The 27,153-nt window shown below is 40.7% G+C and overlaps 1 protein-coding gene across 1 annotated transcript in view; it reads left to right on the top strand.

The window, feature by feature from the left end:
• The window catches only part of ak5 (adenylate kinase 5), a 58,228-nt gene extending 31,257 nt beyond the window's left edge, over nt 1-26,971 (top strand). The window contains exons 7-14 of the mRNA XM_067475825.1: nt 733-823; nt 5,694-5,767; nt 13,158-13,206; nt 14,116-14,160; nt 19,392-19,555; nt 24,987-25,103; nt 25,416-25,616; nt 26,288-26,971. Coding sequence (XP_067331926.1) covers nt 733-823; nt 5,694-5,767; nt 13,158-13,206; nt 14,116-14,160; nt 19,392-19,555; nt 24,987-25,103; nt 25,416-25,616; nt 26,288-26,362 — 816 coding nt within the window. The 3' untranslated portion in view covers nt 26,363-26,971. The remainder of the gene's footprint in view (nt 1-732; nt 824-5,693; nt 5,768-13,157; nt 13,207-14,115; nt 14,161-19,391; nt 19,556-24,986; nt 25,104-25,415; nt 25,617-26,287) is intronic.
• Nucleotides 26,972-27,153: the final 182 nt, after the last annotated feature.

Raw genomic sequence — 27,153 nt, 5'->3', positions numbered from 1 at the left:
CTGTCCGTTGCACTTGATCAAGTCCTGATGTTTGTCTGTGTCTATGCAAACTCTCATTATATTATGATAACACATATTTTTACAATTTTATTCACATTTTACATTTTACAGTAAACAATCTGCATTGCACTTCATGGACTCAAGAATGAACTAATAAATCATGAGTCTGGACAGACATACATGTAAACAGGAAGTGGACTGGCTGGCAGAGACATAAAACCATCAGGTTCTCACACTGCGTTTTTGCCTGGTCTCCTCCAAGTGAAGTATCTACAAATTGATGTGTGGAGCGGAGCAACTGTTCTCTCTTTGATTTAACAACAGAAATGAGTCACTAAAGGCTGTTTAAAATCCTGTTGTTTTTCCTAATGATTGTTCTTACCAAAGATGTAAAATCCAAAGTGATGAATTTGTTTTCTGTCTTATTTATTAACTTTATCCCTTGTGCAGTAAATATGAATTTAAATGTGTTTGTTTAAAGTCTCCTGGGCTACTTATACTTAACAAACCAAATTTATTGTGCAAGTTAGTCTAATAAATACTTTTTTATGGAATGATTAAGAGTTTTTTATTCCCTCTTTGTCAGTGTAAGACAACTTAATGGCAAATTATAAAATATTGCTTTGGTAAAAGAATTTATGATGAAAAAATACATCAAAGTCAAAAAGTCATTATGAAAAGAGAAATTATGAACAACTGATGTATGGGATTTGACATTTCATCTCCTTCCAGCTGGATGCCGACCGAGATGAGGAGGAGGTCTTCTGCGACATCAGCATGACTTTGGACAACAAGCTGTTTCCCTCCAAAGAGCCTGCAGCTGGTGAGACAACTTCTTGTTTTAGAAAACACATCTGAAACGATGTGTAATGATCTTTCAAATCTCAACAAGATCTTAGCCCAGGTTAGATTTTCTCAAGCGATATTTCAACTTATGTAAATTACATGGATGCAGTGAGAGAGGACATGAAGTTAATTGGTGTGAGAGAAGAGGATGCAGCGGATAGGGTTACATGGAGGCACGTGATTTGCTGTGGCGACCCCCTGAAAGGGAACAGCCCAAAGGAAAAGAAGACGAAATTACATTAAATGACACTAAATGAAATTATATTTTTGCTAATTGTTACACAGACAGACAACCATTTACACTCATATACCAACCTATAGTCACCAATTAAGCTAACATGCATGCTTTTGGACTGTGTGAGGAACCAGCGTAGCACAGGGAGAACATGCAAACTCCACACGGAAAGGCCACAGCCGGCTGTGGCGCAGATCCACGACGTTCTAGCTGTGAGACGGCAGCACTAACCACTCCAACAAACATGCTGCCTCTCCTCTGTTACATAATTGACTTAACTTAAACCTACATTGAATTGTCTGGGTAACCATTCGATTTATAATTTCCTTTAATAAGGGGCATCTATTTCCTAACATAATTTCACATTTTGACTAGTCAGACCACATCTCAGTCCATTTTAAATAAGCTCCGGCTCAGAGAAGGTGGCAGTGTTTTGTGGATCTTGTTTATATATTGTTGTTGTTTTTTCTGCATGTCAGCAGTTTAACTTTGTGGATGTAGTTGCAAACTGTGTTAACTGACAGGGGTTTGATGTGTTGAGCCCATGCAGTAATTATCAGAGTGTATTCTGTTTTAAATGCAGTGCTGCCTTAGGACTCAAAGATCGTGGCCAGTATTGGTTTTGGCCCTTTTCCAATGTGTTTTGATGCGACAATAACAATCTTCCACAGTTGTAGTTCTGTGTTTGTGTGTGTGTGTCTGTGTGTGTGCATAGCTATGGGCCAGGCATTGAAATATGATGCAATAGATATCAGGCTCCAGCAAACCTTCAGCTAGAGGGGATTTATTGCTTTTTAACAGCTACCAGTGTATGTGTACAGTGTGGAGAGGCCTCTACATAACAGTCAACATAGACAGGAAGAGTGAACAAGTGAAAATCAAAAACATCACCCACCAGCTCCCTGGCTACCAGAAGAGTTGGCATAGCAACAAGTGAAGCAGAGTTAGCCACGCGTTGGGAGAAATACAGAATCAACAAGGTTAGAATCAGTGTTGGATCACTCAGATGGCATGATGGAGGCTACTTGTTATATGTTATGTAAAAGTCTGTTCTTTTAAAAATGTGCCAGACCAGATCTGTATTCCTGACCATCAGAAAATGTCTGACAGAAACTTTCTCACGTCTGCTTCAAAGATCAGTCAGCGCTCAGCTGGTGTTTCTGCATGGATTTCATAAGTGACAGAGATCTTAAAGGCTTTAGTGAAAGGACAAAATGAGAACATTGAAATAGAACTGAGCTGGTAAGAATATTGCCTGGTTTTAGTTGCAAAGTTAGTTTCATTTTTCCTCTTTATTAAATGCGGGTGTAAATTGCAAATGGGCCCACACAGCACAGGAACATCATTTACAGTATTTGTATACAAAAAAGCGGCTCACAGCAATGTCCTCTACTTTGGCTGTTATCCAATCAATATCTGAAATCTCTTTTCATGATTTATAATCTTGTATTCCTGTTTTAAGTGACGTGCACTAAATTTAGGCTGTATGTGCTTGTATTTTACCTTTTAATACATTTATTCCACTGCATCTGAGACTGTGCAACATTACAGTCATGTAGACATTAAATGATTGTAGTCCAGCAATTTAATATACAAATGAATGATTCCCTACTTCCTATATAATGTACACTAAGTAGTTCCCTCAACAGTGAGCAGTCCATTGACACTGCAGGCACTTTGTGTCAGTACTAACAGCAGTTTGAGCAGAGCACCGGTGATTTTATCGGGAGCATTGAAATCATGCAATTCCACTACTTTTAGTGTTGTTTGATGTTATTTTTATAACTATGGCAGACAGTTTTACCATAGTTCCCTTCACTTAGTTATTAAAGGAATAGATCCGTATTTTTTGGAATTTTTTGTATTTTAGTAAATATTTGTCTGTTTCTAAATTTACTGTGACCCTACTGCCTGCAACTGATCACCTTAACATACCACAGACAAGTAAAAAATGTAAAAAGTCTAGAAGCACTTGTAGAATAAGTGTATTGTCTGTCTATTTAAATCTTGCTGGTAATGGGGGAAAACAACTAGCCTGGCTTTATCTGAAGATAACAAAGTCCACCTATCATTTAAATATCATAGCATGTTTTGTCTTGTTTAATGTCCACCAAAGCATAAAAACAGGGACAAATGTTCAGCCTTTATGGCTATTTAGGCTGGAGGATCTCTATCGTTGCCCTTTATGTTGGTTTAAGCTGTGGTTCTGCTTTTAGATTTGTCTACTCTGCACATTCAGCGCTCATTTAATCATATAGTTTTTTCAGTCTGAAAGAAAAAAATGTCTGGTCTAACAAAGCTGCACACAAAGTACACAATGCTTTGTGCATCAAATGTGCTCAGTTATTTCATTTCAATTACGGTGGTTGATGAAGGCCTGAAAAGGTTGAGTGAATAAATCATTGGTTACTGAAGGAGACTGTGTGTTTTGGTGCTGATCAACATGGCAGAAAAAGAAGGGCATTGTATGGTGAAGAGATTGTGAAGCCGTCTGAGAAAATCGTCAGATTCAGGCCTTCATGAATACACTTGATTTGAAAATCTGCCTGCAATTCGCATCATGCCACACAGTTTGGCCGCATCACAGCGGGACGACGTGTAAAAATCGGAGGGGCACATTTTCAGCATTGGTTGTTTCTAACGACGACCCAACTGCGTGTTTTTCTTTTCTTTAAAAGCAATGTTCAGCAAACTGCTTTGGTAGTTTTGCGAAGAGGGGAACAGTGTGGAGCAGATTTGCCATCACAGATTCACTCAGGAGGAAACTGAGTGTCGTGTCAGGAGGTGCTAAATCACCATGCAACAACATATGGCAGGGGGAGAAAATAAGTTTCGATTCCGTGTGATTTCGATCAGAGCGGAGCTGCTGCACAAGGATATAACAGTTCAGTGATATTGCAGCCAGTGAAGAGTCAAAAGGAGACTTGTTGGATGTGTTGTCTCTACACTCTCCTCTCGGGACAATTGCACCTTTTCTTCCTTTGAGAGATGTATATGAAAGTCAAATTGACCACAAAATTATGCATAGAAAAACAGCTTTTTTAATCACACGAGGTTTAAATTCTCACCGATTTCGACAAATTGCCTTTGTGCTTCAGCTACCTGTTCCTTGAATGAGAAACTATTGATGTTTTCCTCATTAAGGTAGATAATGATTTGAGAAAGCTTCCCATCGAGAATCAACTCCAATAGAGTCATGCAGCTGCACTTTGAGGAACATTTCAGGACAGTGTGACTTCTGTATATGATCTGAACAACATCCTGAGTTGGGTGTAATTTGAAAGGATCACTAAATGAACTAATTCTAACTAATACCTTTCAAATGCACAGAGTAAAATCCGAATCGTGGGTCACAGGTGCACTGAATAACATGTCAGAGATGACGGGAAACAAAGCTAAGTGTATAATGAGACTGTCTCTGAAGGGAAATTCTTTAGGACAAATAAGTCAATGTGCTTCTTCTACAGCCACATTTCTTCCAGGAGAGAGGATATTATGGCCACACTTCCTCTAGCCTTGTCCATCCTCAGGCCATAATTATCACAGCAGCACATTTGGACCAAACTAAAGAGCTGATGATAAGCCACCTGACATCACTGGCCTCATTTACAAGCAATTACAGGATAGACTCTGACACGTTGCCGACTCTTGTTGGGAACCGCAGCAAGTGCACAAAACAAACTCTCTCACACAAAACCAGCAAACTGTCTAAATCTGCCCGAATGTTTGAAGCTGTGTCCTTTCAGAATCTAACCCAGTTTTCTAAACAGGAGGCTCTGCCATTCAAGGAAAAAAAAAATAAAAAATCTGCCATAGGGAAACGTTATTCACCACCCACTTCCACTAACAGAGCGGACGAGGATGCTACAGTTTGTGTTAAATAATACCAGCATCACCCTCGGCAGCAGGAAGTTAAGGCTCATTATACGTTCAAGGACCAGATGCATAAAACTGTGATTAGATTCCTGACTAATACTGTGTGCAAACACAAGAGAGATATATGCATACATATTCTGTCAGATTTAGAAAGCCATATATGGTACTTAAACACGCATTTGCAAATCAATACTTGTACCCACTTCCCTACTCATTAGACTCATCAGTGGCAAAGACGCTTTCACTAATCATGTAACATAGCCTAAGTTCTTCAAAAGCACCAAAGCAGCACAGTTGTTGCTATTTATAGAGCCTGTACAAGTCATTTTTCACATCTACAAACCAATCATCGCTTGTAAAGTTATTTATTATTGAGCATGTAAATTAGCCTGTGCTCAGAATTTTAAGTGGCTTTTAAAATTTAACGCAATCAGGAAAACTGGCAGAGCACAAAAAAATAAAATAAATGGCGTGTTTAGACACCAGCAACACTTGGTTAAGGTTAGGGAAAGATTGTGGTCCAGTTCATTTCAGAGCATGGAAATCTAAATCGGGGATTACGTTTGTCACCACAACTACGAAACTTATTTTGTTATATGATAACATAATCTCTTGGAAACCTGGAAATTTTACTTCCCGTTTCAAGCTCCATACTTGACGGTCAAAATGTTGAGCTGTTTCGTCTCAACTGACCTACAGTAAGTCTCCTTATTGTTGTGGATGTTTCTGTCTTCAGGCCCCAGCGAGCTGGACCTCAGTCTACTGTGTGAAACCAGCAGCCTGGCAGATGTTGCTGGCAAGTACGATGAGGTAAGATTACAGCTCATTATTACCTGTTAAATGTGGAGGATTGACTGTTGAGGTCCATTTTTTAACTTCACAGATTACTGAACAGACCTCTGTTTGAATTTACATTTAGTCATTTGGCAGATGCTTTTATCCACAGCGACTCACAAGTGAGGTACAAAGAAAGCAAAAAATCTAAGTCAGGCAGAAAATCTTACAGCAAAGTACGATGAGAAGAAATGCTATGTTTTATTAGACACAAGTGCAAGTCAGGACAGGTAGAGTTTGGGAGCCTGTTCCACTATCGTAGGAACATTTAGCTGAAGAGCTTGTTTCTTTTTCTGTGTTAGGAAGGAACCACTAGACACCATTCACTAGCAGGAATGGGCAGGAGGGATTGTAGACCTGTATGAAGGTGTTTAGGTAGGAAGGTGCTGTTCCGTTGACCATTCTGCAGGAAAGGGACAGAGCTTTAAAGTTGACAGAGACAGCTACTTGAAGCCAGGGCATACATCTGAACATTGCTGTGATGTGTGTCCTTTTTGGCTGATCATAAATGCTGCTGCGTTCTGGGTCAGTTGGAGAGCTTTGATTGTGCTGCTGTTAGCCCCATCAGCAGGGCATTGGACAATAATGCTCACAAAGGTCAGGTCTTATCTTTCTGATGTTGTAGAGGGCAAACCTGCATGCCCGAAAGAGCGAGGAAATATGGTATTTATTCTTCTTGTGGCTTTGGCCCTGTAGTGGAAATATAAATTACAATTCCCTAATGGACTTTTCTATCTCAGGGAAGGTTCCTGAACTTTAGTTCCTAGGAAAGACATGTACCAGGAACCATTTGGTGGGAACTCAACCTAAAACTGAAATGATTATCCTAATAAGACAAAACCATATTTGGACAAAATGATGGCAGAGGAAGAAAGGAAATGACCCATAGCTACATGATCCTCTCGTTATGACTCATCTGTAGTCATTTCGTATCTCTTTCAGCTCGGGTGTCCTGTGCAGAAGAGGTAGCCATCTTTTACTCGCCCAGGGGTTATTTCCTCACAATCCATTCGTGCTTAAATTTGATGTTCACTTACGTAGCCATTTGCAAAGCTCTGGGAAGCTTTATCCTGGTGTGTGCTGATTCTGTACTTAAATAAAAGTGCCTCTTCTCTTATTGTGTTTTCACAGTGACACTTTTATCCCATTACGGAAATCAAATTTTGAATCACTGTGATTACTAAGCAAAAGCCTTCTCTGCAAGTCCACATCCTCTCGCTCTCACTCTCTCCCTAGTTTTTATTTACACAACAGAAACGCCAATCTCAATAGTAGATTTTCAAAACTGGGCAACGGTGAACTCTTTCAAAGGCTGGATGATTCAGTAAAGGCAAATCTCCTCATATAGAGAATGCTGTTGTGTAATGCTTGGCGAGAGCCATTCCTCCACGCAGCCCCAGTGCTGCAGTCAAATATAACCCCGACCTCTGTCTCATTCCCATCCTCCAGGTGTCTAGAAACAAATTGCTCAGCTCTCTCTGTCTCGATGTGTTTCCCTTTTATTGGGGGGATGCTGCATGACAGTGTTTTCTGACTAGGCCTAGTTTTCAGAGCGTATACTCTCTGTCAGCAGAGGACCTCTTCACTTTTATTCAATGTATTGAATTCACATTTAGAAGAAATATATATATATATATATATATATATACTTTTCAATTACTACTTTTTGTTAATATTCCATTATGCTTCTCTGTAGAGATTTGCCAAAACGATAGGTCAGCGTTTGAGCTTTAAATACTGGGGACAAAAATATACGATAAGGGACAGCAGCACTAACTACACTGGTTACAATGTGTCCCCTATTGTCTTTCACTGGAGATGTTTCACGACCAAAGCTGGTCTTAGTCCTGCTAAAGAAACCATATAATTATAGAACCCACATTTTATTGAACCTCTTTATTCATGCTATGGTTCTACTCCTTTAATATCTAAGTAAATGTTACATTTTAGGAGAAAAGTATGGGAATTTAAAATCAACATTAATCCCTATGGAAAGGCTGTGGCTGGACTAAAGTAAAGATCCCACTTCATCACAGAAAAGCAAAAACAGCATGTAAACTTAAAACTAATTTCTTTGCTTGTGTGTTAACTTTAACACACATGACCATTTGGTAGCCGAATACTTGCACTATGAAAAGCTATAAAATCCCACAGCAAGTTGGTAGGGACCAAAAACAGAGTGAGTGAATACTTTATTTAAAATTGCCAGGATGCCATAGACACAACTCCAATAAATGATGTGACTTCCAAACTGCTGCAGTAAATAAACTCTTTTACTAACACAATACAAAGGTGATGACGCGTCGTGTTGTTTTCACTGCGCCAACGTGGCCAGGAAAAAAAATTTACTTCCGTCTGTTCAACATGGACGAGAAGTCCTTAAAAAAAAGAAAAATTGGAATATTCTACAACCAATTGTGTGATATGAACAAAAGCTGCAAATATCAAAAATAATCTGTTCATTACTTGGCACTGATTCCAGTGTTGTACATTAAATTAGTACTTTATTACCAATTCTAGCAGGAAAATGGCTAGTTTTACATAAAATATTAGCAAAGCAGTGTGAAATACATTTTTTGCAAGGACAGTGTACTTTGTAACACAGCATTTATTGATATGTTTTGTCCACGTGTGTTGCTTATAAAGCTGACATGTTTAATCTTCACCAGGCCTGTACACAAACGGAATTACTCTCACAGCCGGGAGCTTGTTACCTGCCAGCCGACATCCTGCTGAGTGTCTCCTGGGCTTCCTGGCCGACTGTGATTTCCTAATAAAACACTGTTAGTCATGCCAGATAAAAAGTGAACTTTAGGTGAGGCTGATCAATACTTCCTGACTTGTGTCACCTTCTCTTTATTGTCACATTCAGACTCAGGACAAAGCCTACTCTTTCAATCACAGTAGTGATCCTTAGAGAGGAAACCACAGAGCAGCTTGAAGATGAGGACCGGGCAAACAAAACCCTGCATCCGGCTCATTGAAGACACTGACTTTCCTTAGCAGCACTTCCTGTGGCGTGCAGCGACTACCTTTTCTAAGAAGCCAAGACACTGTGTGACCTCGCCTATATTTGTGGCCCCGGATATAAACGGATGAATGGATATAATTAGAGTTTTGATCCACACAAGGGTGGCAGAACAGCTATTTCAGGTCTCTGGTGCCAAATTTTATACTTCCAACATTTTTTTTTACTTTCTACCAAGTATAATTTATTGCAGAAACAAATGACATATGGATGACAAATGTGTTGGACGTCATTCTGCTGTTTAGACTGTGACAGTGACGAGCTTTCTGCAGCTCATCAGAGCGTCTCCAGACTCATTTAGACAGACATGACAGATCAATATCACGGTCCTGACGTATGAAAATAATGAGTTGAGGGCAGCAGCCGCAGCTTATTTGATTAGCTCACACAGGTGTCTCCCCGACAGTCTGATGCGAAGGAATTGTTTCAGAAATTAAGATTGAGAGACTCTTCAAGATGCTGGCAGCATCCTCATTTTTAGCTTCATAAGATGTGGGGGTCTAGACGTCGTGAAGCCAGGACCTACAGTTCCAGTCTACACACGGTTTGCATTGACATCTACAGTAGTACAATTATAATTGTCAAAGGATTAATGAAGTACTCCCTTCTATTTTTATTTAGCTCAAACACTGTTGATCAAGTGACACCTCAAAGTCGCAACTAAAATCCAGTCAGTCTGCCTTCTGATAATCCATGTCAATCAGGGGATGTCTGGCTGAAACATGCAAAATACCATCGTTCTTTCAGGTAAACTCTTTAAAAGGAAATTTCTGAATATTCAAAGAGCAAACGGTCCTGACATTTACTGTGAATACTGTGATTTTGGTAACCACCTGACCTTTCCACAAACACCACATTTAGGCCATTATTTCCACTTTCAGACGCAAGACAATAGCACAAAATCAGGAGCAGCTTTGAAGACTTTGGTGATACAGACGCATCAGCCGTGGCTAATGTCTTTTGTTTCTTTCGAATGTGACTGAACTGCAGCTTTCCTCTTGCCCATGCAGGCAACGTACAGAGAAATGCCAGGAAACGTGTTTAATTTGTTTAGTAATTTAGATTGAAAAGATTTAAAAAGGTGCAGTTAATCAGAGAATGACCTACTTTTCCTCCTGATGCACTGTTGCCTGTCTGAAGGTAGAATTTTGACAAATAGTCCTAGAAATGTACAAGTTTCCCGAGCTTAAATCAAATTACACCCCCCCCCCGACATCTAAATAAGAATGTTATACACACACAGGACCTTAAAATTTGTGCATCATGTAATTTTATAAATACTTTAAGAAACGACAACTATCTCTGTTTATTTATCGACTCTTTGATTTGACACGTTCACGCCCTGAATCTGTGGCGACATCTGGTGCCCACGAGATGGAGACTTTTGTCATTATGAGATGTTACATTACATCGTGTAGGTGTGTTTATGACTGTAAACTATGTGTATCACAAACCAGCACCAACATGCAATAGTAACTTTACAACAATGGGGACCAACCTTTTTTTTTGCCTCTGTGTTTCTACAGTATGCTTGTATATATCTGTTCTTCATCACATGGAAGCAATCCGTGTTGGCCACGTGTTTCTCTCTCTCTCTCTGAGTCATCGGACCATTTGGTGTACCCACATGCCAAGCTGGCTCGTCGCTGGCACCCAGCACTCCCCCACACTGACGCCATTTATTGAACACCAACAGAGCTCTTCACTCTTCGCTTTACTCTGCTTCACCAGTGTCTGTCTACTGTATATAACCACCACCCCAAGCTGACCCCCCCCACCCCCCGCACATAGAGGGGTCAGCGTGACTCAGCTCTAAATCACATCCATCAAATCACATCCATCACTAGACCGTATCAGAGCAAAGTGAGGTCAAGAGTTGGCAATAGATGGAAATATCATGGCGGTGGGGGGGCAGTCATTAGTCTTAAGTCACCTGTCTGAAGGTGATGCACTCAGCTGGAACACAGTACATGTACATCTCTGCCTACTGCAAGCTGCTCCATGAAAACTTTCATTTATTGGCAAAGTAGGATTAAGAGAAGAACAGCTTGAAACAGCATTAGTTGATTAACACATACTGTTTACAAACACAGAGTTGAAGATGCAACTAGCTACACTTCCTCACATTCAGCACCAGTATTATGTCAACTTTGGAGACAGGGATTGTTATGAACAACTTTTAGCGATGTTATCTATGTGGAATTCAGTACTTTATCACAGTTACATATGTGATCTGAAACAGTCCGGTCCAGGTTGTGTCTCACCTTGTGTTCAGCCCCCCTGTGACCCTGAACAGGAAAAGCCCTTTAGATAATGGATAGGTGGGGGAAACTGATGCATCGTGAACTGTCCCAGATGTTTTATTGCACTGAAATGTGTGTACTAAATTTTGGAATTTATGTATATATATATATATATATATATATATATATATATATATATAGAGAGAGAGAGAGAGAGAGAGAGAGAGGTTGTATGTGTGTATGAATAAAAATGATATGTTTTGTAACCTTTTAGTAGCAAAACCTAATTATTGCAGATTTTAATTGATCGGTGAAGCTGGTAATGCAGATTCCAACTCCTTTAACAATTTACACAGTTGCTTAATCCACTTTTAGTAAAATAAACTTTTATAAACTAAATGATTTTTAGTTTAGATCACATCAAAATTCAGGGAACAATCTATGTCTCTTTAAAAAAAAAAAATCTAACACTAAATGAGCATTAAATAACAGTAAAGCAGGGTTAAAAGGACCTTACTGCCACCTCTGAATATTGTCCTCTACACTTCTAAGATCACTGGTCATATCGTTCATTTATGACATTTTTTTGGCGTTTTAAATATCAGCCATTCATTCGGGCTTTTACATGTTTGTTTCTGCTGGGACCAGACAATAAGAATGAATGATTTTTCTAATCGTACCCCCCTTGCACAGAACCATGCAGATGGCCGATAGCTGAAGAGGATAACCATGGAAACCTGCAGCGATGAGAAATTGTTTTTAGAAATGGTGTCAAAACACTGACACACTTGACGTGTGTTTGAATCAAATGAATCAGATTTCCTCTCCAAAGAGATTAAACTAAGTGGAAAATGTCTCTCGGCCAATTTTTCTGCCCCAGCTTGACACTGACATGTGTTTGTAACTCCGTAATTAAGATTCAGTGAACGAGGCTGCTGAGAGTTTGAGTCGTCCTCCTGGCTCTGACCATGTGTTTGCTCCGGGGAGACTGAGGGTTTACTCAGCACTCTGTCTTATTCACTCTGTCTCAAATAGTCTTTCGTCATATTACTTCTTCCTCTCTGTCTTGGTCGTTCTGAAATACTGTTTGTCCTTCTCCCCCTTTGTTGGCCAGTTTCCTTTGTCTTGTTGTCATGTTTTGTGTGGACACCCCATGAGTCTGGTCTTGATGTCAGCATATGAGTTTCCAACTTTGTGTCAATGTGATCTTTGATGTAAAATGGAGGCCCATTCTGTGCCTAAAACCACAACGAGGCCTACATAGCAGGGCTTTTTTAATGTTCCATGCATGAGTCTGCAGTGTTAGTCTTAATTTTGACTTAGACGGCTTTTCTGTTGTCAGCTTCTCTTCAACTATTAAACCATTGTGAGCCTGACTGACAGATTTTATGATTTTGGACGAGCTTAGCAGTAGCTGTTGAATTCTGCTGTTGGAAGAAAAGCAACCGCAAAACGACGTGAAGCCAAGTGTTTTAATTTACAGTTTTATTTTAAATAAATGAGACCAGAATTAATGTCACATTGGCAAAATGTCTTGTGAACAAAGTTCGCGCTTCTAAACAAGAATTTCAGTTATTTCTGCTTGATCAGCCAGTTTTGCAGCTTCATTTTTCATAATTTGATAATGACTGATATCTTAAGGGCTGTAAGTGTAGCAGTTGGTAGAAGAGCATGGTAGAGCAGGGAGAGGGATCAGAGTCGATTGATTTTCTTATGCTTCGGCTTAAGCTGTTGTAGCATTAGGTTAGTCGAGTTTGACTACACCTTAGAGCCAGGCCATATAATCCATCCTCGCTAATGCTCGTGACTGAATTGGAGCCAATCCCTGCATCCAGTTTCCAAAAACCCTGTGAAATGCTTGAAAGCCAAAGAATGTAGGATGTTCAAGCAGCAGACTAATGGCCGTGGCTTTTAAATTACATAATCAACACTTTCATGTGAGTGTTCGAAGGCCCACATGCTGTACTTTTCACAAGCTTCTTCCTCCATCTGAAGTTTATATGCTGTGTGTTTTTATTACGATAAAGAAAAAAAACTAAAGATTATTGTGTAAATGAAGGTTTGACCTAAAATCTGAATCTCTCTGATTGTCCAGGTCGAGGAGGAGGAGGGAGAACTTGGTTACGCTGAAGGAGCCGCAGAAAGTGAGTGAATAGCGCGATTGATTTTCATCTGTCAAAGGTCGGCCAAACACTCTCCCCACCAGCATAACACTGCAGCTTTAATTAGCAGTTACCTCCCGTATTTATCAGCTGCTGCTTTCTTTCATTAAGTAGCCGCCGACTCCGTTCAGCATTTCATCTCACACACACACACACAGTCTTCCATCGCAGTAAATGCCACAAGTGTCATAACGGTTATTCCCCCGAATGTCTGAAAGAACCACTCCCTGTGTGCTCGTGTGTGTGTTTTCATCAGCGTCGCTTTGCATCAACAGTATTGACTGCGTAATGGAGGAGGAGGAGGAGGAGGGGAGCTCATGTGTCGATTCACTGTCACCAGTTAGACCTGATGTTTATCTCGTCAGCGGAGGACACAGAGGAGAAGCAGGACAATGTCTGATTAAAGGAAATGCAGGATGTAGTCAACCTGCTGTCCACAACTATATCAGATATATATAACGTTAATGATAATAATCAGCAGATCACTTACCCCGACCGTCCCTTTCTCAGAGCAGATATGTTGACTTGGTGCATCAGGAAACTCTCAGGTGAAGCTAATAACATTAACGGTGACACTGAAAGCTCCATTAGTGTTAAAAATATCTGTTCGTGACACAACTAGAGTAGTATTAAGTATTAAAACTAACAAATGAAGTCGTTATTATGTTAAGTTTGTTCAAAAACATCTGCACCACTAAAATGTGGCCCTATGAAGAAGAGGAGCACTGTCCTAATTGACACATCCATTTATGAATATCATGCATACTAATAATAGTTTATTTGTGCATTTGTGCAACAGTTAAAAAGAACTAAAGGTGAATTACTGATGTGGACATACAGTATGTTTTTCTGTGCGCAGTTCAGCAACTGTGATTTTCTTTCCTCTGACAGGTTTTAATACAGCACAGAGGAACCCAAAGGTCATCTTCATGATGGGTACGTACATGCAACGGAGCACCAGCAAACACACACACACACACACACACACACACACACACACACACACACACACACACACACACACACACACACAGACACACACACAAATTAGTTTAGGCAGTTGATCGGCTCTGATGCTTTTCTGCAATGTCACGTACATGCAACGGAGCGCCAGCACACACACACATACACACAGACACACAGACAGACACGCACACAAATTAGTTCAGGCAGTTGATCGGCTCTGATGCTTTTCTGCAATGTTATCTTTGATGAAAAAGCTAGTTTAGGAGCGTAGCTGAAGAGGAAACTACACGTCTCCATCATTGTTGGTCGTCACATTGTGTTTTTGGTCATTTTTTTTTTGTCTCTGAGTTCATATTGCATCTTTTTTTGTTCGTTGTGTCTCTGTTTGGAACTTTTCCATTGATTGCGATAATTATTTATCTAAAACTATGTCTATTTTTTGCCTAAAACTAATCATCTTTGGCCTTTGGTCTGAAAAAATAAGACATTTGAATACATCAACCTGCTCATGTAGAAGTCCTTTTGTAAACGTGTTGGATTCTGCAAAATTGAAAAGAGCAATTTTCAATCTGTGATCTGAGTTGCAACCTATCAGATGCTTTTCCTCCAACAACACTTTGCTCAGCGTAAAGTTTTAATCTGCTAAATGACTTCAACAACGACAACATCTCTCCCTTCTAACAAAGTCTAGATACACAAACTCCTGCAGATGAGTAAATGTATTATTGTTATGGATTAAGATGCTGTGATGCCACAGTCTACATGAAGATGGTGCAGTGAGATGAAGATTAATGAGAGATCTGGAACACACACACACACACACACACACACACACACACACACACACACACACACACACACACTGTTCACCAAAATACTGGAGACACAGCCATTAAAGGATTATTTAATCAGTACTGTTCCCTCTGACACCCACACAGATAACAGTCCAGTAACATGACAAATCCCCACTGACCTAAATTAACATTGGTTTGTCTGAATGTTTGAGAAACGGACGTGGAGAGAGACAAGGAGCTTTTTCTCAGCCGCAGACGATAACTGGAGCTAAATGCCAACTGTATATGTAACAAATGTCACCCAGACTCAGATCTGTCCTTATAATGAAAGTCTGGTCATTCAGGCTCAAATGTTACATAAATGTAGACTCTTTAGTGGTCATACCAAAAAAAAAGAAAGAGCAGTCAGTGATGTGGTCGGTACAAAACGTTTTAAACTCATTTTACTGCAAAGCAAACTTACGTTCAGGAATAATGCCTCATTATAGAGAACGACTCCCGGTTCTGTGAGATGTGCGTCACCTCAGAGGACACGTTTTCTTTCTCACCACATAAGACGTTATGCTGACTTTTTAAATCTGAAGACTCCCTGACACAGCACGATGACTCCCTTGCTTCTACACAAAAGCGGTCACGTCCTCCTGACAGGCCCGCCTCCTCTCGTCGCAGTTTTCGGAGCGAGCTCAAACGCTGATGCTGCTTCAGGGGAGACCCGGGTTAACTGTCAGACTTCAGTGTCTTGTCTGCAGAAGACGGCTCAGAGTCACACTATTACTACTATTACCACTACTATTACTACTACTACTTGTACATCTGCCTTTAGAAATGCTGATGAGGGTGAGTATCAGGTCTTCAAACTTTTACTGTCAATTTAGAGCCATTTTATTTATGATTTCACAATCTATTGTTTAAGATGGCACCGGTTTATGTTAAACTTTCCCACTTACAAAAAAAACACAAAGAGGTACAGTCAAACAAAAATAACTGAACTTTTACCCATTGAAACTGTGACAGAGGAGTTTTAAGTGGTGTCATCATCCAATATGCAGCTGTGCTTCAATAACAAGGTGGTGACAGTGCCTCAGGCACATAATGTGAGATTTCACTCCTATCTCTGCTTTTAGTTTTTTTTTTTCCTCTTATCTTCTCTCGGTCATGTTCTAATCCCACTGCTTCTCCGTCACTTCCGTCGTCCCATTTTCTATTTCCATCCTCTCTGCAGAAACAAAATTAACAATTTTTACACCTATAATCATAACCTGAATTCAAATTAAGAAAACCCTGCCACTGGTGTGAGCGGTAACCACAGTTGGTACGAAGTCACGCAACGCAATTTTTCACTCGAGTGGCCCTCGCTGGGCAAACCATTTTCTGCAGTTAGAGGAGGATATTAACAAGCAGAAGGTACCATGTTCAAGTTAGTGTGAAAGTTTAGTTATTAGTGCTCAGAGGATTAAAAAGTGTTCAGTGGAGGTTGCTGACCGTCTGCGGGGTTGGTGGATCAAAGCCCAGCTTCTGTAGTCCAACTTGCTCCTGTATGTGTCCCCCCATTACTTGTAGGCCACTTTCTGATTTTGCTCTATGTTAATGAAAAACTATATTTAGTCTTAAGCTGACACTTTTGATGCAAATTTGCCCTGTTGTACAACCTGTAACAACAACAGGAACCTGTGCCCATGGATTAGTTCATTCGTTAAGCAGAATATTGCCTGATGAAATAACACTGTGTAAACACATGACTGTGTAGCTGTCACACAGCAGGCTGCTGAGGCAACGTGCAGCTCAGTGTCTCGCTCAAGGACACTTCAGTGTGATAAACCTGTTCTACCCCAAGTCACCGCCTCCCACCTCCTGTTCTCTTACTTTATGAGCTGCAGCTCACTAGCTAGCTTAGCTAACTTTTTATTTTTTCAGAATTTTAGTTTTAGCCTAACTGTCATGATGATAAGTGTCCATATTAAACAATGGCAGAGTTCCAAACCACAAAATTCCTTGAGGTTTTCTCTGGACCCTCTTAATACATATGTGACAGACACACTGTCAGTCCGTAAACTGACATCTATTTTGGGCCTGCATGAGCACAAGTAGCTGCTCGGCCGACCGATAGGGTTAAGCAAGCTGGTGAGCGAAAAGGGACTAAAACAAAGCATACAAAGCCAAAGAGGCCACGGTAAGAAAAGGGTCCTAAATATGCCTAAATATACTCCAATAATAGTCTGGATCACAGTGTAGCAACATAAAAACATAAATGGATGTGCTGATTCTAGACATTGGCTTCTCCAACACGACATACTAATGTGATAATATACGTAATTTATGGCAGTAGCCGAATGACATGTTACCTTTAGCTTTTCTGTACGTAGCTAGTGGGACAGGCCGGCTAACATTAACAACTCAGACAAAGTGTTAACTCTATTTTTACACATTTGGCTTTGTATTTGTTTTTAAAAGTCAAGACAAAGTCTCAAAACTGTTTGGGACACAGAGTTATAAAGTGAAGAATCCATTGGCAGCCCTCAGTGTTTAGACCTGCTGGTTGTTAGTTGTCTTAAAGTCCACAAATGCTACTTCTCCACATTCACGTTTCAAACTTGATGACCACAATGGTGCTGAGCACAAACCTAAACCACAGGCTTCCACAGAAAACTCCTGGCTCCAAACAGCCATTTCACTGCGGTGACCTGAACACCACACTCCCAAAGCCTCGATCGCATTTGTGTATTTTGTGGTTGCTGACAATGTAAAAGAAAAATCTTTTGAAAGCCTCCATCCTTTGGGTTGTCACTCAGTGCTGCTCTCATTTCTTCCTGTTTGGAAAAACATTTTTGCATATTTGCTTTCATGTTTTCACCGGTGTTTATCACCAACGTCACTCACTGATGTAGTGGAGTATATAAAAAGGTAATGCCTGCAAAATCTTGGTGTAAAATAGAATAAATTATCAGAGCCCGAGTCATAAATTAAATTTATCCTCAACATCATTTTCTGCCCTCTTTGCATGTGCCGCATCTCTTTCCTAAATATTCCATCTGTCACTTTTGGCTTTAGTCGAGGTCACTGCTGTGTTCGAGCTGTGCACACTTGGTGGGATGGTTTGGGCATCTCAAATATAAACCTCCACCTACATGAGCGTCAGTAGAGACTCAGCAGAGTGCGAACAACTTACTTCTTTGTATTCAGACTCATCTCATTTTATGTTCTATCGACCTGGTGGGTCAGTGGTAGAGCGTTGGGTTGGGATGCAGAAGGCAGCAGGCTCAAATCCCACCCCTACCAGGCATGGCCCCACCCAGCCACCAAGGGCCACCATGGTGCCAGTCCCACGCCTGGATAAAAATGGCATAAAAACACATGGCAAATCAATGTGCGGAACATGTCCCGCTGTTGCGACCACTGAAGGGACAAGCCGAAAGCCAATGATCTATAGTTATGGCATAAATGTTGACAAAAGTAACAAACGAGCTAAACAAACTTCAGATTTATAAAATATTTCAAAACTGCAGTCAAAACAGGCTCAACAGATTGACGACAGAAGAAAATCTAGAATAAAGTTGTATTGGAAGGGATTTTAAAATGCTTTTTAAAAATGAATATCATTATTGTTTATTCTTTAAATGTTTAAATGTAAACTTTTTTGCTTTTTACACTACTTACATTTGGTTGTTATGCACTAGTCAGGGCAGAATGTAGAAGCGCAAATAAGATTTATCAGGGTTTCATTAGCGACACTACTCCATGACGAGACCAGGGGATGTAAAATTCAGATGGTCGAACATATAAAACTCAGATTTGAGTTTGAGCCGACCCACTCGAAGAGTCACTAACAAGCTTCTCTGGGTTTCTGGTTCGGCTCCGGTGGGTCATTATTTTGTTTCCTGGCAGAAGTGTCAAGCAGCCGAGGCCCTTTTCTGACTTCTGCCTGATTGAGCCGAACCCCACTCATATCTGCCCGTGCTCTCTGAGAAAATGGTGGCGAGGACGTTTGTTTTTGAAATCCGGCAGAGGACTGGGACTGGAGCAGAATACTGATGAATATGAAGCGCATCCTGAGGCGTATTTCTGGGCTCAAGGTGGTCATTATAAATCCCTGCTTCCCAGTGAGGCGTCACTCAGCTTCATACAGACATGAAATACAGTTAACACACCTGATAAAACACCTGCAGTCGAGCAGGAAGACCGCTGAATAATTGAAAATTGATTACTAAACAATTGGCCCTGTCTTCTTGCTATAGTACTATTGAGTACTATTAACATTTTTTTTGCTTGATTGATTTTTAATAATTTGGTGGAGAAACCTTTTTTTCTACTACTACATGTTGAGCCGTTCTCACAACTCAAAGGGTTGAGGTTAAGTTTAGGCTTAATGTCATTGAATGCATGTGTGTGTGTGTGTGTGTGTGTTCTCAGGTGGTCCAGGCTCAGGGAAGTCTCTCCAGTGTGAGCGGATGGAGGAGAGGCTCGGTCTGCGCCGTGTCACCCTGGGTGACCTTCTGTGTAACGAGCTGCAGTCCCACAGTGACAGAGGGCGCCACCTGCGGGATGTCCTGGAGAGAGGAGAACAGCTGCCCGAGGTCAGTGGGTTAAAAAGCAAAAAAGAACAGAGCCCATTTGTCTTGTAATGAAGAGCAACACATTTTACTTTTCCGTAAATCCCAAAGCATATTTACTTTGTCCTAGTTTTGGCCTGTGTGAGGCTCACACTGATTTGTATTGAAATGTATTTTGGACACAGTCATGTTTGACACGTTTGATTCCAAAATCATGAGCCCGTTTTTTAACAAACATTGCCCCACGTTCTTCAAATTGGCCTTTCATTGATCCAGTCAGTGCAGCCGTGTTTCCACTCAAATTAATTTGAGTAACATTTCTAGTGAACAGCCCTTTTTGCCTAGTGTCCTACTGATGTCTTTTTAATAGTCTTTGGACAACAGAGTTGACTGCACCCGCTTTAAAAAAAAAAAAAGAAGGAAATTCGAACAAATAACAAGATAAGTTCATAAAAAGAGGAGAAGTAAAGGAAAACATTGGTTTGGAAATATTACAAGCATGAATACATCAACTGCTAAAAAGAAAGTCAAAAATAAAGGTGCCGCAGATCTGCCACCCACACTCTTTGACTGACAGGCTCCTGAGCATCAAAATAATCACATAAACATTGCAGGTGATTATTTCCTGATCATTTATGTATTATGACATTTCTCACACTGAACAAACACACCATTAGCCTATAAATATAAATTTTATCATTTCCAAAAAATTTGAGTTTAAAAACTTCTAATTCACTAAGCGTGTGCCCCCTTCTGGCCACCCCAATAAATATAGTTTAGAGCCACCCCGGATGATGTGTAACCAGCAGCCTTATCTTTATGATATAAATTATTAAGCAACTGAAGTCATATGTTTTTTCTTCCTTGTCTGTTCTGATACCTCATTTGAGTTATAAGAGAGCAGAGCACAATTTTTTAAAGTTATTTTTTTAGACTCCTGCTACTGTGGCAGGTTTAGGGAGCACAGAGATTACGACCAGTGGAGCATTTTGCTGCAGGTGAATATCAATCCGCAGTGGCAGTCAGGAAGCTTTTTAAATGAACTGCATGGTCCCACAATCTGTAACTTTTCCCATCACAACACGCCACCCATCACACACACACACACACACACACACACAAAGGTTCACAAACACTTTGAGCAGAGATGACTGTGTGTGTGTGTGTGCGTGTGTCTGTGAAATTTCTCACCTGTAAAATATCGACTGTCCTGCAAATGAAACAATTTGGAAAAGAAATGTGATGTGGCAGCACGTCCATTCATTCCACCTGACACCTGCTCGCAGTTTGTCAAAGCACACAGCAAAGGGGTTTAAACCTTTATCAGTCCAGAGAGGACTTACTGCGCCATGTTTCTCACATTCACGAAGTCGTCGTGGCCTTAATGCTGAAGTCAGGACAGAAAAGGAGTCATTTTTATAATCAATAAGTGTGAGGCTAGTGAGAGTCTGTGTGTTGTTATAGAGCAAAGAACTGATAAACTGATCTACTAACACACACTGTCTTCATGAATGAGCTGGGATTTCTGGTAAATCTTTAAGTCAAGAGTTATGAAAGAGGTGTAATCCATCAGGACAGGTTTCCTCCAGGAGTTACAATGAGCCAACACTTCTCCACATTTACTGTATGACCCCCGAGAAAGGAGGATGATACTTAAAGTATCTGAAGTGCACCCATTTCTACATCGTGCCATTTTAATTTTGATTCAGAAAGAGTCTCTGGTTCATGTAAAAAAAGGGCATTAAACAGCTTTTGTCTTGTGAGAAAGGAAAAAAAAAAGACCTATTTCCTGGTTAAAGTTAAACCTGACGACGTGCATGCTGGGAAGTGCATGTATGAAAATGAGCTCACACTGTTTCTAGGTAACTTAATCGAAATCCATACAAGTATTACTAAATAAACTGTTGTAACTACATGGTTACACGGTCCCGGCTATATGTCGAAGTGTCTCTGGTCAAGACACTGAACCCCCAACGGCCCATTCCCCATCCCCAGCTGTGCAGTGCCGCTCCAAGCCCGGTAGACATTGGGGAGGGTTGCGTCAGTAAAACTGTGCCAAATCAACATGCGGACAATGATCCGCTGTGGCGACACTGAACTCACGGGATAAGCTGAAAAAAATAAAATAAAATAACTAAATTCTGAATTCTAAGTTCTGAAATGACTAAAGAATTTAGTGACTAATGAGTTTAAAATAAAAATATTTTTAATGTTTTAAGAATAGGATACATTTATTTCCCCATAAACTGCCTAAGTTGACAGCTATTATCTATAAGATTTTGTATTAGAACTCACCCACCTCTGTTACAGTAACGCACACAAGATTGACTTGTTGGTGCAGTTATAATACTTATAATATATAATAATATAATAATTTCTAAGGCCTAACAGCCTTAGTGACACAGCATCATAGAGCAACCGAGGCCAAATCTATCAACTGGAGACCTTAATGTAGAGCAGTGGAAAGAGGAAACACAAAAACACTGAGAGCTTTTTACAGTTCTGTCAAATAGATGATCGTTTCTTCCTTTCCTAAATGATATGTTACTGTACTGATCAGTGATACCAGACGTTCACAACATTATATGTTGTTGCGTTGACATAGAATTTCTAGAAGGACTTTGTTTTCCTCTTTGGTTGAGGACAGATCATAGTTTAGCTGCCACTTGACCACTTTCTTCACTCTCACCACTGCCTTGTGTGATTTCAGCTGCACTACACCGCTGACAGGCCCAGTTAGAAACTATCAGCTGATATTGCTGATGATAGTGATTGACAACAGCTGTCAGCTTCTCTGTGCCAACATAAAATTAGTTTGTTTGACTGAGCCTCAAACGCAGAACAAGGGAAAGTCCCAGGAGCTCGGAACAGCTCTAAGAAAAGAGGATGGTAGATTTACACGTGTCAGGAAAACTTGGAGCAGCAACAACTGCAGATTCAAAGATTGGGATGCGAAGCTCCTCTCCAAGTTCTCAATGAAGATGCAAACTGTTTCACTCAGCTGAGAGGACATTGGCTAAGATGGCCAGGAGCAACCCAGGAACCATCTTAGCACAGATCTACCAAAAACTGGTCACTGCCTGCAGCACAATTCACAGCACCATGAACTAAAAGGCTGCCGCCTTGGTTTGGACTTTTTAGCTGATGAGATAAAGATAAAGACCAAGAGTGGATGGAATAATGAGGGAAGAGGAGAAACACCTCAGATTTCTTTACACCACCATCAAACTATCAGCTTTTATTCTTTAACCGACACAAACAAGAGATTGGACAGGAAACACCAACTCCTTAGACCTTCCATCATCTCTACATAAAGAAGTTGTGCATTAAAGTGATTTGCAAGACTTAAAAGTCCGCCCACGCACATATTTACTTCAACTTTCTGTCCATGGAGAAATGCAGTGGCTTTCAAGCGAGACTCAGCTGTCTAAGCTCCTTAAAGCGCATTAAGGTCATGTCCCCATGTATTCACTAACCGAGTCACCGCCAGACGCGTATTTTTTTGCGAGAGTGAGTGAGATATGGAGAGATGAATGAATAATCCCACGGTGGGATTAACTGAAGTGCTCAGGATTACAAAGGCTACTGTAACACATCAACAACACACCAACATCACAGGGTTTTATTTCAAAGGCAGATAAAATACTGTAATATGCAGCTCACCGGTGAGGCTAAAACTGTACAATCAACATGGTGCGAGTTTGACTTAGAAAAGAGTTACTGTTGCTTGGCAACACAGAGAGTGCAATTTAATATTCTGTGTGAACAGAAATCCCTCTGTAGACCGCTTTCTGTGTGTCGGCACACAAAGTCAGAAACATCTGAAGTAATGACACACGAGGCAAAGTGGGGTCTTTGCATCAAGTTCACTTCGCAGAGGGAAACATTCGCTTTAAGCTGCACATGTGCAGCTGAAGCGCCACCAAAACTAGTGGAGGGCTTGGAGTATTTGCAGCTCTCATTAAGGTGGCGCTGTCGGTCATGAAGATTCAGCTCAGGAACAGGCTCACATCACTGCTGGGCTCTAAACACAAACTACCGGCATCGTTTTCCCACGTCTTCCTTCCTGCGAGTCCTTTTCTCAAATGCTGATATAAACTGTACCAGTGCAAAAGTGTCTCTCTTAGTTTCACTGGTAATAATCAAAGATCAATGGCTTACGGCCTGTCCCTAGTTTCACTGCTAAAAATCTGCACTGAGACATTAGTAAACCAATGTAACCAAATATAAAGTCAAGAGCTAATTAGCCAACACCATAAAAACAAGCAAAAGCACAGTAAAGAAAAGTTCACAAACACATCAGCTTTGCAGCGAAAAGGCAGCAGACACTTACCATGACTTGTTGAGGTGAAGACGACATCCCAGTATTACAGGAAGTGTTTCCATAGTCCCAAACCAATGTGATTCCCAGTTTGCAATGATCAGAGCTAATCTGACAACCAACAAATGAGCAGCAGCAACAATGAGCAACAGAACCTCAAAGACCCCCAGTGGTTCGATCCCCGGCTATACGTCAAAGTTACTCTGGGCAAGACACTGAACCCCTAACACCCCATGCCCATCCCCAGCTGTGCAGTGCCGGTCCAAGCCCGGTAGAAATTGGGTAGGGTTGTGTCAGGAAGGGCATCCGGCGTAAAAACTGTGCCAAGTGATCCGCTGCGGTGACCCTGAGCTCACGGGATAAGCTGACGTAACTAGCCGCCCATCGGCAGAACTACAGAGTCAGAAAGCAGCTGGAGCTTTAAATAGTCTGGCTCATTGCAAAGGGAGCACTTGATTTTTGTTTCACTGAACAGAATGTGTCACCTGAGGTGTGTTATTTAACTAGCTTGCTTTAAAATGTAAAATACCAAGACATCACTTTTCAAGTGTCTGAATATTTGCTGGTTTGTCAGTACCTTTTATTTTTGACAACCAAAAAGCTATTTAATATGTTCATGTCAGGGAATAATAATGGGCTTTTTCACTCTTGTGATTCAGAAAAACGGTGGTCAAAGTTTTCAGTTTTCGTATTTGTATTTGAAACTCCCAAGTTAGAACAACTTGATCACAAAGTATATTTTTTAATCTAATATCTGTTTTTTAATTACTAGTCCTTTGGTTGTACTAGCCATGAGAGTATGGGCAAAGTCTTTTTTACTATTTCCTGCGAGTTTGTACACTAACCGATTGATGAACAGAGTAAATGACAAGGAAAATAGCTATGTAGCCTTTTGGAGGTATTTTTGAATTCATTTATCAATAATTTAAAAAGAGTTTATACCTTGTTAGCAAAACTTTGAAAAAAAAAAATTATTTGAAGCACATTGCTGAACAAATCTTTTGTTAATGGAAAAAGTGAAGCTCATGGGGCGTCTGAAGAAGTCTGCAGCAGTAATCCAGGCCTCACACAACATACGCACATCGCTGCTTCTTCTAAGGTGTGAATTATAATTTGTGTGTGTTTGATCTTCAGGACATTCTGCTGGAGCTGGTGTGTGACACAGTGGCGTCGTCATTACGGCAGGGCAAAGGGCTCGTGATCAGCAGCTTCCCCAGAGACCTGAGACAGGCTGAGGTGTATGAGGCCAAGGTCAGAGCACTGACAGATGACGTGTGGCCATGAACATGAATAAAAGGAGGAAGATTCCAACATCAGTACACACAAATTTAAGTCATGTAACCACAAACATTAAATGAGAGAGAAAAACAAAAAGCTCAAATACAACTGACTTCAGTAGGAAAAACAAATATGACTCATACATACAAAGATGAAATTATTCTGGAAAATAAGAGAACAAGCAGAAAGGATGACATATTTTTTCCTGATGCAGCATAAGTTAAAAATTAGAAGTTGGTGCTTTAATGTCAGCGTCTGTCCTTGTTCTGTACCGTCTTGCCTCAGATGGGTGAACCCAGCGCAGTTCTTCTGCTGAACTGTTCAGTCGACACCATGTCCAGCCGTCTCCACTGCCGTGGCAGATCCTGCTCCAGCTTCCATCCCGACACAGACAGAGGCCGCGCCCTGCACAGGAGGGCTGAGAGCTTCAGCAGCGACAATCAGGCGGTGGCAGCTCACTATGAACGCAAGAGGCTTCTGCACACTGTAAGTTTTTGTTTGTGTTTTTTTTTGGAGAAGGAAGAACTTTACATCTATCTATCTCTATATCCATATACATATATAAATACATTTCTGGCGGGACTAAGTACATTGAAAATTCAGGATACAAAACACTGACACTATTACATAAACATATTTACACCTTCATATCTACTGCCTGTGACAACGCAGGTCACTGCTTATGATTCATATCATTTTCACACATCAAATTAGTCAGTGACACATCATTTCATCTAATGAGACATCTGCATTTTGTAAGATTATTCTGAATTTATTGATTTTCTTTAATTTGTTGCACACTAAACTGTATACTGTCAGTTTATTGTACTCAGATTAAATAAATGAAGTTTTTTGCAGTCGTCACTTTACAACACGTGAACCTGTTGAACGTTGCTTTAAATGTCAACGTTTGGTTCTTCTACTCACTTCACTGACATTAAAGCTAGTAAAAAATTGCACAATTTCTGGTTTGAACTGTTTGAACGCTGAAATGCCACATCGGGTCATGTGCTGGTGGGTGGGGGTTAAATGCCACATCAAGCATTGAGGTCATCAGTCTGTCGTGAGCCTGCTGCAGACTGCTGTCCTCGACTGCCCATAAAAACACTGATGGTTTTTGAAAGGCCTCATCTCAGCCAGTTTGTCTCCATCTGCAGATCGATGCCGAGCAGTCGCCAGAGGAAGTCTTTGCCCAGGTCTGCCAGGCGATGGAGTCTTCTTCCACCTTCTGATTTCTACAATCTCCTTTAAACTCTGCGGTCCAGAAGCCTTCCCATCTCTACCACATTATTCAAAGGGGACTCACTCACCCACATAACCTTACATCAGCACCAGACACATGCTCATTGAACTCCAGTGGTTTGCATGTCCCACCTGATGTTTTGAAACACTCCCAGCAATCAGTGAAACCCCTCTCTGCTTTCGACACTCAAGCGCCTGGTTGTCATATTCTGCTCGCACCGTCTCCGTCTCTCTTAACATCCGCCTCAATATACGCTGCCAACTGCCAGAATGAGGCAAATAACTGTACTGAGATAACAGCAGACCCTGCTGTGACTGAGAGCATGTTTCTAAGTGAATGTGAAGGAGCGTTCCTGCCATGCTACAAAGCAAAAATGTCACTGTGTGTTAATGCTCTCATGCACAGCACTGTGCTTTATATTGTAACAAGCATGCAAGAATTACAATCAAGCTTAACTGCCTTTTGTGCATTAAATAAAAAGCAGAAAATAATCAAGAGTGTTGAAGAATATTACATTTGTATGTTTCCAATCTCATCGTCCAGGTGCTTGTTTGGCTCTGGTTATCTAACATTCAATAAAGCCAGTGGATTTGGATGATTTCTGAGTGTGTGCCTTGGTGTTGCAAAGACATGAGAGCTGATCCGACAGCCCCATCTGCTGGTGAAAAGCCCACAGCAACCGTACTGGAATTATGTCAAGAGGGGAGAGGAATGAAACAAACACACATTGTAAACATCCAACGTCAGTACACAATTTTTTCGAAGCAGCACTTAGCCTCA

The sequence above is a fragment of the Channa argus genome, chromosome 14, assembly GCF_033026475.1.
Source record: "Channa argus isolate prfri chromosome 14, Channa argus male v1.0, whole genome shotgun sequence".
NCBI lineage: Eukaryota > Metazoa > Chordata > Actinopteri > Anabantiformes > Channidae > Channa > Channa argus.
This window is presented reverse-complemented; position numbering and strand designations above follow the sequence as displayed.